Source organism: Myotis myotis, unplaced genomic scaffold, assembly GCF_014108235.1.
Source record: "Myotis myotis isolate mMyoMyo1 unplaced genomic scaffold, mMyoMyo1.p scaffold_m19_p_9, whole genome shotgun sequence".
NCBI classification, from domain to species: Eukaryota; Metazoa; Chordata; class Mammalia; order Chiroptera; family Vespertilionidae; genus Myotis; species Myotis myotis.
Genome location: NW_023416401.1, coordinates 46,246,663 through 46,260,419, shown reverse-complemented (window position 1 = coordinate 46,260,419; position 13,757 = coordinate 46,246,663). Strand labels below are relative to the sequence as shown.

Here is a 13,757-nt window from a genome sequence, read left to right as displayed (position 1 = left end):
GGTCTTTGGGTTGGTAATAATTAGCATGAGGACTGAGAGAAGAGCTTGTAGACTTGAAAAGTAAAAGGCATTTATTTTTAGAGACAGTCACTTTGGTGCATTAAAGGGAGTAGGTGGCAGATTAAATGGGGCTCTTGGCTACAGAGACCTCTTTCAATCATTTGACCATGAAGGAAAGGAGCATGGGACCAACAAGGAAAAATCACTGAAATAAAAGTGAAGTTCAGTGGCATACGTGAAATTTACCCAAGACTTTATGTGTTTCAAATATCCTGGGAACATCCAGACAAAAGGGCAAGTTCAACGAAAGGGGAGAGAGGATGGTGGCTAAGCCTATTCCCTGAGAAGATGGGGGAAGGCAATCTTAGCAGCTTATTTCACTTTGTACAGAATGGTCCCCCTCTCTGCTGCGTCAGGAAGAAAGGAGGAAAGGATGGTGTTAAGTAGAAAGAGATGGCAAACATCTGATTCAGCTGAGAATAATCCTCCAAATTAAGAAGGGAAGAAGAAGAAAATAATTTAAAGACAGCAACTCCCTAACTTTCAAATACTGCTTTCATGCTCCTTATTTAGAAGGAGTATAGTGATTGTGTTCACTCTGCCCCCTCTTTTTCTTTGGACATTCTGTGCTGTTAGTTTCACCCAGAGAAGCTTCTTTTTCTGTTGCCACCCATCACTCTATCTATCAGAACACTTCCTGGCAGGGAAGTCTCTCAGTCTTTCTTCCCCAGGGAAAGGGGCAGAGAGAGCTCTTGTCGGGGGTCCCGGAGACTGCCGCTCACAGTCCTGCCAGCATGACTGAAATCACAGCTTTTGACAGACAGTTTTTGCATCATGATTTGTATCCTCAAATATTTCATGACATATTTGTTTTCTTTTTTGGAGGGGCACAATCTAATAAAAAGCAGATCCGACCAATGACACTTCCTTTTCTTTCTGTAATCTTAGCAGACAGACACCTTCTTTGGTCAGTTAATTTTATTTTTTTCTATTACTTTACAAGTTATGAGTATTGTTTTAGACAGTAAGCAAACTTACAGATGAAGGAGTGGGTGTTTTCTCCCTTCTGCACTCACAGTACATAGTTTGAAATGGGCTGTATGCAAGGCGTTGGAAAACCATCCTCAGTCAGGGAACACTGAAATGATTTCATTTTGGTTAGCTCACTGTGATCCACAGAGGGTGTTGTGGTATTGGTTTTGATAAAACTTCACAACCAATGGGAATCTTTTTCGAGTTAGTGTGGAGTGGCCTTAAGGCTGGAAGTAATCCTGTTGGCCAGGACCCCAGAGCCATACAGATGAGAAAGGGATGCAGGAAATTCTGTTGTTTACACGTGTCTGTAACACTGAGCCGCTAAAGCAGCCCAGCAAGCCCAGAGGGTAAGATGCTTAATAACCTTGTGGTTTTCTATTTAATTTTTATATTTTCCTGCTGGGGCAGAGCATGTGTTGTTCTCGGAGCAAAGGGAAGGACAGTTGCTTGTAAGATGCAGAATAAAACTACTGTAGGTCTGGGAAACAGAGGGACTTGGAGTTTCTGCTTAAAGTGGACTTGATTTCTTTCCTCCCTCTTCCATTTTCCCACCGTTGGTATTATGTACCCCGACATCTTATCGTACATTTCCTGTCTAAAAAATAACTGTATACTAAACAAAACTCAGGTAAGAGTTTAAACTCTAAATTTAGACCGTAATAGGACATATTGATATTAAAACCCTGTTTTGTAGTTCCCAGTGGATATGAGTTAGTCAATGTGTTTGAAATAATCTATATTCTTAGAGGGGAAAAATACATTTGTTATGTAAACCTTCATAATTTATGCTTCATGCACTTAGAGTTATTTTAATTTTGCTAGTCCTCCTGCTGAGCTCCTGTCATTGATAATAGAAAATAATTCAAACTTAGCACTAATATTGATTTCTTTATGTAAGTTACCTGGGTAGTGTGGAGGAAATAGGAACATAGAATAAAAGAATGAAACCCTATACATTCTATAAAGGAAAGGGATATTTAACTATACAGAAAACAATTATAGAACTGAAGGGGAAAGATCTCTGGAAACCATTGGGAAGTATTTGCTGGTGTTTCTTGCAAAAATAAATTATGAAATGACTGTAGAGTCAGTAAGTCTATTACATAGAAATAGAAGGGATATATTCTTAAACATGTAATTAGAAGCATGTAACACATGGCATTGAAATACACATGATATCTCTCTTGATAGTCTTATTTACATCAACACCAGTTTTTCTATTTTCTAAAATCATGTAAATACACTTTTGCTAATATTTTTGTGGGATGGGGTATTGTTATAACTTTGATTAAATGTTTTGCTGTTAATCATTTTATTGTCAAATATCCTCACATATACATGAAATATTTTTGAATTCTGACTTTTATCAATACTTTTACAAAAGCATTTGATTAAAGGCTAGTTATGCTAATATGTGTATGATTTTTGTGATTTTGAAATATGATTTAAAGTATCTGTGCATCTATTTGAACCATGTGTAAAATGCTTTATGTAAATTATTTTCCTTTTCAAAATGTCAACAAATAATTTTCTTGTGAAATAACAGATCATGGAATGGTCTGTATTTTCCATTCTTCCTTTGTTTTCATTAGATTCAGTAACTGCTTGGTCACTGGAACACAGCTCCTTGGTGCCTCATAATGGGCGTGACCTTGACATTTATGAGGGTTTTATCTAATTATTAGAGCCACAAATGTGATGATGATAATTCTTTAAAGTTGAAAATGACCTCAGGCCACTTCTAGTTGGAGAAGTTTCCTATCTCTTATGCTGGTATTACAAGGTCAATTGAAGTCTGCCAGGATGCCACAACCTTCCAAAATTCCCTCTACAGCAAGATTTTAGAGAAACCTTAACGAAAAGTCCAGCTTTCTGTTCTGAGTCATGAGAAGTCAGTGGGACTTGGGTAATTACTGAAAAGAAAAAGACTCTTTTGTTTTGTAAAAGTGCTTGGAGAAAAGGGTTTGAGGCATGAATTAATATAAAGCAAGGAAGGGGTGGGTCATCCACCTCACTGGAGCACGAAAAAGTACACCTTTGTGAGTAGCAGACTTCGTGCTCAATAGATGGCAGAGTGGGCAGAGCTGTGGAGCATCTAAAAATGCAGAGTAGTTTTGCCCTTTATACAGTGGGGCAATTGCAAATTTCTGAAGAGATGGAGTCTTTGTTCCCCTTTTCTCCTCCTCCTCCTTCACTATCATCATCATTATCTTCTTCTTCATTACCACTTGCCAACACAGAGTGATGTTTAATATATATACAAGATAATTTACATACATATCTGCAATTTTGAAAACTGTGCAGTAAAATGATCTTCATTTTACATATTATCTTCCTTTTCATAAAGGAGTCTGAGGTTCAGAAATGTTAGATGATTTATTTAAAGCCACAGATAGAGTAAGTGCTGGAACCAGGATTCCAAACAATGTCTTTCTGGCTCCAGAGCTATTTCTATTATGCTGCACTGGTGTTTTAGGAATGTTAGTCTGGCAGAAGTTAATCGGGATGGTTTGGAATGGGAGTCAGAGTAAGAAAGTGCAGGGTGGAGGGGGTTGAAACACAGGCCAAAGATCAACCCCAACATCTGCAAATCCACCTAATCACAATTCTCTCAGGTGGTCCACTCTCCTTTGGGAGAAGAAAAAAAGAAACTGATACTGAAAATAAGCAGTTTTTACGTGTAAAATTGGCTGATCCCATAATCAGCTCTTACGCTTTCTTTATTGTCTTGAATGTTGCATTCAAAGGATATCTTGAGATTTCTCAGAGGAAATATCATCACCGATTTTCATCAACTATTAGTTTTTCACAAATGAAATGCACGAGGTGACTGAAAATGACCCTGGGAACACTTTGGTTTCCTTTGTTTCTTTCTGATGTGTAATATGAATAAACGCTTAGTGGCCACCCCTTCTTAAAATTATGGGAAGGCTCCATTATTATAAACGTATCTCAGATTTTATTTCAATGGGTGAAGAGTATATATAAGATCTATGTTATTAATAGATAGTATGGTATATCCATAGTAAAAAGAATAGCACCTATTTATTAACACTTTTCCCTCAGATATCCAAAACTTAAACATATTAATTTACTTTTTTTCTAAATAGAATAGAACTAGTATCTGGAATAGCATTCATTTCCTTTTTTATTCTTTTTTTCCCCAGTGTTTTCAATTAAACCACCTCATGTTATAATAATTTATTTTTGTGACTATATAAGTATTGGGCATTTATAGGATATATAAAATGATGTCTACACTGACATTGTAGAAATGTGCTGTCTACTCTTTTGGAAGCTTGCCATCATCTAAGTTTTACTGGCGTCATGTCTTTTTGCCATGCACCCAAACGGATGAGGATAGTGAAAATGTAAAGATTCATCTTCTGAAAATCATCAGGACTAAATCACTAAGGACATTTCTCATTTTAAATACTTTGATCACTGACCTCATGTCATTTTATTTTAATTAAACAGGTCTAGATTCTAAGATTGTATTTCATAGAGGGCCTTTTGTGTACCAGTGCCTGTCCTCAGTTTCCTGGCCAATTATAGGTGCTCAGTTGTGATTGATTGTGAGTGTGAGACCTTGTAAAAAGGAAAATTGGATGTTTTAGTGGAGGAAGTCAGCCCATCAAAGAGAAGATGGGTTGTGTTTAAGGTCATTCTGTTGAAGTCATAGCTCTGCAGATTAAGGATTATTAATATTTTATATATTTAAAAAGTATATGAGTGGTTTATATTTAATGATATTTGCTAAGAATTTCTGTTATGTGTAGCAAAGATATGAAGATATTTGATATTAAACTTCTGAGAGAAGTATTTTTTTGGGGGTAGCTGGAATAAGAGATATCCTTAGTACTCAGTACAAAACATATGACCAGCCCTGGCCAGTGTGGCTCAATTGGTTGGGTGTCATCCCATGTACTGAAACATTGCTGGTTTGATTCCTGGTCAGGGCACATCCCTTGGCTGAGGACTCGGTCACTGGTTTGGGGAGAACAGGAGGCAGTCAGTCTATGTCTCATTCTCACATTGATGTTTCTCTTTCTTCCTGTCCCATCCTCTCCCCTAAAATCAATTTTAAAATCTTTTTTAAAAAATCAAACATATGACCATTGCAGAATAAATGGTATTTTATTGTAATGTTTGCTTTTAATTTGTAAAATTAAAACTTAAAAAAAATAGAAGTGAGTCCATTAGTCACTGGCCAGTGAGCATGTTTTTAGGCTGCAGTAACCCTTAAAAATGTCAGGTAAGGTAAAGTGGAAATATTTCAATGAAAAAGAGCCTGAGACAAATTTAGACTGTTTTTATGTAGAAATAATTTTGAGGAGTTTCCCTACAATCTTTCATTTCCTTCTTCAGTGAATTTAGGATTATGAAGGCATATGTTAAAAGTTGAATTTATGATGGTCTCAAGAGATTTAATGGATTTATTATTCAGCATTTATTCATGGATTCCTGTCTTCTTTTTCCTCAGCTTCTGGATGAGATGAAAATATAACTCATAAATGAAGAGTGAGAATTATAATTGTTTGGTGGAATAATACTTGGTGTGAAAGGAGAGGAGAGGGACATATGAAAGTGTCAGACAAAAATGGAGTTTGATGTTCTGGAAGATTCTATCTGTAAGCTCTTCCTAATTAGGAGGTAGAGTAATCACAAGGATTTTCTAAGTGTTCGTATATGCTTCTTGAACTTTCTTTGTGGTCATAGTCAATGGTGAGACTGAATTGGGCCCAAAATAAGCTCCTTAGGGTCTCTCTCATCATATTTCTGATGCTCCCCCAGTTTCTCTATTCTTTTGTTAATGACAGTTTAACTTATAAAATTTATGATTGTATGTGTTGAAAACATTGGCTGTGGCAATTCCAGCATGTTACAAATGTATTCTAAAGATGTTGGTGCTTTATGAATGTACATCCTATCTTCTAAACTTTTTTTAAATTGATGTTTAGAGAGAGAGAAACATCAATGTGAGAGCAAAATATTGATTGGCTGCCTCCCGCATGCTCCCTACTGGGGATTGAGCCCACAACCTAGGCTTGTGCCCTGACTGGGAATCGAACTGACAACTTTTAGTTGCATAGGATGATGCCCAACCAACTGAGCCCCATGGGCCAGAGTTGTCTTCTATGCTTTTGATGTGGGACTAAAATAAATTTGATCTAATGGTGCAGATTGATGGGAGAAATTTAAGTATTTATAGAATTAAAGCAGGCTTCTCACAGAAAGCCAGGGCCTAACCCTAGCCAACAGCAAATTTCTGCTTCTAGACCAGTGGTTCTCAACCTTGGCTGCACATTAGAATCACCTGGGAATCTTTTTAAAATCCTGATTTCTGGGCCTCATCCTCTGGAAATTCTGTTTCTTTGTTACTAATGTTGTGGCCTCACCCCATAACAAAGAAACAGAATTTCCGAAGGATGAGGCCCAGAAATCAGGATTTTAAAAAGATTCCCAGGTGATTCTAATGTGCAGCCAAGGTTGAGAACCACTGCTCTAAGTTGTATTATGGAGTAGGGTGTTCTCTGTATAAGTTAACAAAAATGGCATATTTCAGAAACCTAGATGTTTATCAGCAATAGTATCAGAGGTATAAGTAATACAGAGACCAACTCCCCTTCCTAACTTTTCAGTCTCTTAAAACCTCTGATTCTCTTGTGTAATGGATACACATGTTTTTTCTCTCTAATCCTCATCCATTTTCCACACTGTTTCAAAACATTTGTGGCCAAGTAAGTGTAAATATTTGTCTTTTGTAGATAGAGCTATTCACCGTGTGTGTGTGTGTGTGTGTGTGTGTGTGTGTGTGTGTGTGTGTGATTTAGATGTATGAAAGAATCAAGTTCCTGATCACAATCAAAATGGCAGTTTACCTCACTGAAAATTTTTTCTAGGGTAATCTTAAAAGTTTATCACCATATGATTTTTAAAAGTCACCTTCTTTTTTTTTTTAAATATATTTTATTGATTTTTTACAGAGAGGAAGGGAGAGAGATAGAGAGCTAGAAACATTGATGAGAGAGACATCGATCAGCTGCCTCCTGCACATCTCCTACTGGGGATGTGCCCGCAACCCAGGTACATGCCCTTGACTGGAATCGAACCTGGGACCTTTCAGTCCGCAAGCCTACGCTCTATCCACTGAGCCAAACCGGTTTCGGCAAAAGTCACCTTCTTTAGAGGAACCTGACTTACTTAGTAAAATTGTCATACTTGCCCTTTTGGAGAAAAAGAATACTTCCAAGTCTCTGTTTCTTGCAGGCTTATTTCTTAAGCAGTGAATGCTACCGAGAGAGAGGGGTCTCTCAGAAGCCAAATAAATTATTGCTTTTAGAAGGAGGAATAGCCAATTATGGAAAATGCTACTGATTGGTCAAGAAAGACATTAAATATAGCAATGTAGAAGTCCTCGATTGTTTTTGTAGGCCTCAATATTGATAGATGTAGTTCAAGAGAGAACGGGATGGGGGAAAGTGACTCTTAAAGATATTTATTATAAAAAATGCCAGAGAAATGGGGTGGCCCCAGGTGGGGATTAAGATGATATTTTGAGGTTGAAGGTGTTACATGCAGCATGCCCGTTTGCAGATGGGAATGGTGTAGGAGAGAGCTATACATGATTCAGTAGGAGAGAGGGGACAGTCACGTCCATATATTTTGGTGTGACTGCTGCCTCACCACCTCTTCTGCATTACATGGCCATGTGGCAGGTAATGAACATGTCTTTCTCAGTTATATCTGAATGGGAGTGTATATTTGGTGTATATTTCCACTATCAATAGAATGCATTTTTCAAGCAGATGTTTGCAAATAATGTTGTTAGTAATCATCTCAATTAGAAGTATAGATAGGAAGCTTCTGTAGAAACAGAACTATTGCCCCAAAACACTGAACATAATTTTAAAAATCAAAACATAGCCCGAGCTGATTTGGCTCAGTGGATAGAGCATTGGACTGTGGACTAAAGGGTCCCCAGTTCGATTCCCCTCAAGTGCATGTACCTTGGTTGCAGGCTCCTCCCTGGCCTGGGCCTTCTGTCTTTCCCTCTCTCTTCCACTTTTCCTAAAAATCTATGGAAAAATATCCTCATGTGAGGATTAATGAAAAAAAAATCAAAACATAGATTAGAAGAAAACAAAATATTTTGGATATTTTAGAGTAGAGTTGTTCAATAGAAATATCATTCAAGTAACATTCATAATTTAGTGCTACATTAAAATGTTTAAAAATAGATGTGAAATTAATTTTAATAATATATTTTACTTAACCCAATTTATAAAAAACTTTACCATTCCAATATGCCACCAATATGAAATTATCAATGAGCAATTTACATTTTCCTTTTCCTTACTTTGCCTAATTTACATTTATAGTACACCTCATTTCAGACTACTCTCATTTCAAGAGCTCAATAACTCCATCTGGCCAGTGACTAGCATATTGTATAGCATAGACTATAACACTCCAGAATGTAAACAATTATGAAGTATTCTCATAGCAACGATAGATGATCTTCAAGGCTTGCTTATCTCCTTATAGTAAATGAAGGCATGTGTCTGAGTGACTTCACAAGGAACAGATTTACCCAGGTTTTCTGATTCTGACTCAGAGCTGTCTGGGTCCCACTACACCATTCTGATGTTGTTATAAGGATATAATTATGTTATATTGCTACCGAGAAATATGAAAAATAGAATGTCTTGTGGAAGTAACTGGTACCAGGATGCGCTCTCCTGGATGTAGTGTAAGAAAGTCTAATTGGTGTCAAACCGGCAATGATGAAACCCAATTCTAGGAATCCACACATTTCCTAGTTTGTTTGATTTTTAATAAATTAAATGAAAGATACAGATATAGGAGAGTGTAGAGAAAGAAGAAGTAAAAGTAGAGTTTTGAAGGAAGATTTAAAATTGTGATTTAGTATAGGGATTACTTAGGAAAGAGTTTTTAAAAGAAAATATTTATACAGTTGGGAGAGTAAAGAAACAAAACAAAACCAAATTTTCTGAAATGTATGAATTGAAGACTCTGTAGTTTTCCTTGCAAGTCTTACATTTTCTATTTTTAGGGACTGGAAAGCCAGATCTTTTGAGAAATATAAACACTAGCTATTCACTTCCTGATATTTTGACATTTTTAATCCAATTCCTTTACTTGTTTCTACTAAGGAAATACAACACTATACCTTACAAGTAAAACAAACAGATGAAAACTGATTACAGATCAATTAGCAATTGTGTTAAGATCTCTGCTTTAAATTGCTTTTCACTTTAGTGTTATTTTCTCTGATGCCAAAGGACAACACCCAGAGATACCAACACTTAAAAAGATGATTGGAGAAGTTGGGAGACTCTGTGTCTAAACAAATTACTAATACATTTTGTCTAACATGAGAAAGTAGGGACAGGGAAAAAGTCTCACTAGCATGTATAGTAACTGGCTGTCAAATCAAATCTAACATGTATATTTTAAAAGATTTCATGTCTTATTTCTTAAGACCCAAAACCTTATAAATGGAATTTTCCAGGTAAAATCAAGATTGTGGATCTCATTATTATGTGAAGTAGCTTAAGTATTGCACAGCCACCATATTTGTTTTTCAGGGGGAAGTTATTTTTCTCCAAATAATATGTCTGAAAACTGATTGCTTGTTTCATTGTGCATTCAGGTTACAATAATTAGAATGAAGTATATATTGATATTATTTTAAACTTAGAAGAGTCCATAGAAATATAACAAGGCTATAAATTTAATAGGCCAGTGACAGAGATAAGAAGTCATCATTTTGTCTAAAATATCAACATATTATTTATCAGCTCCTGTTCTGATAATTTTTGGTGATATGTATGTATAGGTTGATATTTCTCCTTATGTTACAGAGTCTAAGAATGTTCATTTTTTTTGTATTTTTATTGATTTCAGAGCAGAAGGGAGAGGGATAGAGAGATAGAAACATCAATGATGAGAATCATTGATTGGCTGCCTCCTGCACGCCCTCTACTGAGGAGGGTCGAGCTTGCAACCCAGGCACATGCCCTTGGCCAGAATCGTACCTGGGACCCTTTAGTATGCAGACAGACGCTCTATCCACTGAGCCAAACAGGCTAGGGCTAAGAATGTTCATTTTTTAACAATTCCATTGTTTCTCTTTTGCTGTTTCTACATTATTTTATTATGTTTTTCCTGAATATTAAAATGTTCTGTAGCAAGAGAAACAAATGATTTAATATCCTTATAGCATTTTAAATAAATACAGTACTATAAATGAGTATACTTTTAATTATATACAAAATCAATTTTACATACTCCTTTTATATTTAGTCTATTACTTTTTGAAAAGTTATGCTGTTCTTATTCAGAAGTTGGTGGCCTTGTGATTTCAAAGTAAATTAATCCCGTATTTTAAGAAAAAACATAATTATGAAACTTGGGTAGGTCCATATTCACTAATAATTTTATTTTCTCAACTTCCTCTGCAATTACATTTTTAAAGGCACATGATTCAAGGACTAAATCTGACCTGCAGTCATCTGGAGTATTCAAGGACTTCAGTGAACTCCTGCAGTATTGTGCTTTGAACATGTTGCCATGGCTGGGTGGAGGCAGCTGGTTTCCTGTTTAAAATATTTTTGAGAACTTTTAGAAAGTTCAGTTCACTCTCAGCCTAGAGTTTTTAAATAAAGGATGAAGAGTTGAACATGTGTAAATATTTATATTTGGGAGATTCATCAGAAATACGTGATCAAACTCCAAATATTGGGTTCATTTGTTTGTGTTGTGGTTTTTGCAATTCTGTTATTTCCAGTTCTTCCAACATGTTCAAAATAAATTGTTTTCATTCTTTCATAACAACATTTTTGTTCCATTTAACAATGAGAAGACATCTAGGTAATTGCTACAAGTGAATCTTTGGAGAAAAATAATTAAGTATTCATTTGAATTTCTGCATTAGAATGAACTTGTAATCACTGTATAAGCTCCATGAGGACAGATCTATACTGTAAATCTGTTTATTCACGGATGTGCCTCCAACCCAGGCAATAGGGTTTCTGGCACATAGAAGAAATCCAGTAAATATTTGTTTATAAATATGCCAGGTTCAAAAGTTAGGGAATGTTTATCCTTATTCTACTTTAGCGACATGAGGAAATTAGCAGACTTCGGTGTATATGCATGTATATATTTTTAATAAAATGAAATATATTGTTTTACATGCATTTGCTGGTTTGTGTGTCTTCCACTTTGTCTTTATTTTACATGACTTGTTGCAATGATTTTAAACTGAATGAAAATAGAAGTAAAGACAAATGGAAATATATATGGTACTTTAAAAGTGTTTAAATTACTATTTTTATTTTTTTAAAATATATTTTTATTGACTTTAGAGAGGAAGGGAGAGGGATAGAGAGATAGAAACATCAATGATGGGAGAGAATCATTGATCGGCTGCCTCCTGCACGCCCCCCACTGGGGATCGAGCCTGCAACCCAGGCATGTGCCCTTGGCTGGAATTGAACCTGAGGCCCTTCAGTCCGCAGGTCGACGCTCTATCCAATGAGCCAAACCAGCTAGGGCTAAATTACTATTTTTAAATTAATTAAACAAGGCAGTCATTAGACGGAGGTGGCTCTAATGTTTGCAGCCTATCTAAACAACCCAAAATCTAAACCTGTAAATGGCTCAAGGTTATGAAATCTGAAACCTAAGGATAAGCAACTACAAACAGCCAAGTAGGCTTTTAGCTACAGCCAATCACTAATTTCCTTGCTTTGCTTCCACCTTTTCTCTATGGAAGTCTTTCTTGAGACCCTGTGGATGGAGTACTCTTAACCACTTCTGGTTTGGCACAACAGATTTGAATCAATTTTTGCTCAAATAAACTCTTAAAAATTTTAATATGCTTCAGTTTATCTTTTAACACTATATGTGTACCACTACTTGTTTTTGATTATGTGTATTCTAGTTAATATAATAATTATTCAGTCAATTTTAGACGTACAGGAGAAATGCATGAGAATGTTCATCTTTTAATGGAGTGCATTGTGTACAGGGGACACTGGTTTAAAAAAAAGAACAAAGAAAAAATCTAATATGACCAAAAATTTGGAAAGAGATAGTGAGCAGTGATTTTCAGATGACTTTGATTATTATCTACTAGGGGCCCAGTGCACAAATTCGTGCACCTTGAAAGGAACTATGGGCTGTGAGGCTGCAGTAGGTATGGGGTGGGTCTCGGCCCATCGTCTGTGCCCCCGCCTGGCCCCTCCCACTGCAGCCCCTGTCCCCTGTCTGCTGGCAGCCCCACTCCTGCCACCGCTGCTCCCACAGCTGATGGTGCTGGCCCCACTTGTACCCGCTGATGACACAGAGCGATTGGGACCAGTGCCAGCAGTGGGTGCAAGCGGGGCCGGTGCAGTCAGTGGGTGTGAGTGGTGGCTTCTGTCCCAAACACCCCTCAGGAGCAGGGAGAGGTAGAGAAGCCCTCAGAGGTGATCAGGGCCGGCAGCTGCCACTTGCACCCGCTGATGGCACTGAGTAATTGGGACCGGTGCCGGGCACTGGCAGTGGGTGCAAGGGGTGGCTCTGGCACTGGCTGCAGGTGCGAGTGGGGCCAGTGCAGTCAGTGGATCTGAGCGGCAGCTGCTGCCCTGATCTCCCCTCAGGATCAGGGACAGGTGTAGAGCCCTGAGGGGTGATCGGGGCCAGTAGCTGCCACTTGTACCTGCTGATGGTGCTGAGCAATTGGGGCCGGTGTCGGGTGCTGGCAGTGGGTGTGAGTGGGGCTGGCTCCAGCAGCAGGTGTGAGTGCTGGGCGGGACTGTGGCTCACGAGAGCAAAGCATTTTCAGTAACCACCAGAGGTTCGCCCCAATGACAGCGACCGGTGCCCTGCCTTAGCCTGGTGCTCCCGCTCACTTGCTCCTGTCCTGGCCGATGCCTGCCATGTTCTGTGCACACCCCCTGGTGGTCAGCGCACATGATAGCAACCAGTTGTTTGATTGTTCCATTTGTTCTGCCGTTTGGTCTGTTTTCATATTAGCCTTTTATTATATAGGATATCTCTGTGTTTTCTTAACCAAGGAAGTTATTTGTAAACCTTATTGGAGAACTTTCATAAATGGAAAATCTGCATAAACATACTCAGCAGGTGATTAAGCCCTGTTCAGATGTAGGTATGCATCACACATATGACTTCTATCTGATTGAAATGAAAATGCAACAACAAAAATAACCAAAGTAATTTGTTTTGCACTCTTACAATGTTATTAGGAAAAATTCCCCTGAACTGCCTTAATATAGAAAACAAAATCTCTATTGATAGTGTGTCTTAGTTTGTATTACTTTTGAATGCTTCCTGAGGGCAAGATATTCTGGGTATTTGTAAATTTAGTGATTTCTTTTAGAGAGACATTATTTTGAAGAATTTTCTTAATTAGGAAGACTGAATATAAAGCCACGGAGAGCTTCTGTGGAAACTTTTAAGAAAACAGTGTCCTTGTTGTGTAGATACAAAGCAAACTTTAAGAAAGGGAGTGATTTAGGCAGGTGGGAGGTTTTAAGAGAGAGAGAGTTTTGCAAGGGATAGCCAAGGTGATTAAGTGATTGAAAGGAAGGCTGATGCGTGGTGAGATGGCAGAGATGACAGGTGATGATGGCCTTGGGGTTTCATAAGCATACAGACAGCAATGCCACTGTCATAGGTTGGAAGCAAGC

General features: G+C 37.6%; 1 protein-coding gene across 2 annotated transcripts in view; it reads left to right on the top strand.

Annotated features, from left to right (window-relative positions):
- Positions 1-1,178: 1,178 nt before the first annotated feature.
- The window catches only part of CCDC102B (coiled-coil domain containing 102B), a 149,629-nt gene continuing 137,050 nt past the window's right edge, over positions 1,179-13,757 (top strand). The window contains exon 1 of one of the 2 annotated variants that reach the window (XR_004970028.1): positions 1,179-1,382. Coding sequence is in view for 1 of the 2 variants with exons in the window: in XM_036322914.1 (XP_036178807.1) it covers positions 1,312-1,382 (71 nt within the window). In the remaining variant the exon portion in view is untranslated. The remainder of the gene's footprint in view (positions 1,383-13,757) is intronic. The other variant, XM_036322914.1, reaches the window with a different exon arrangement.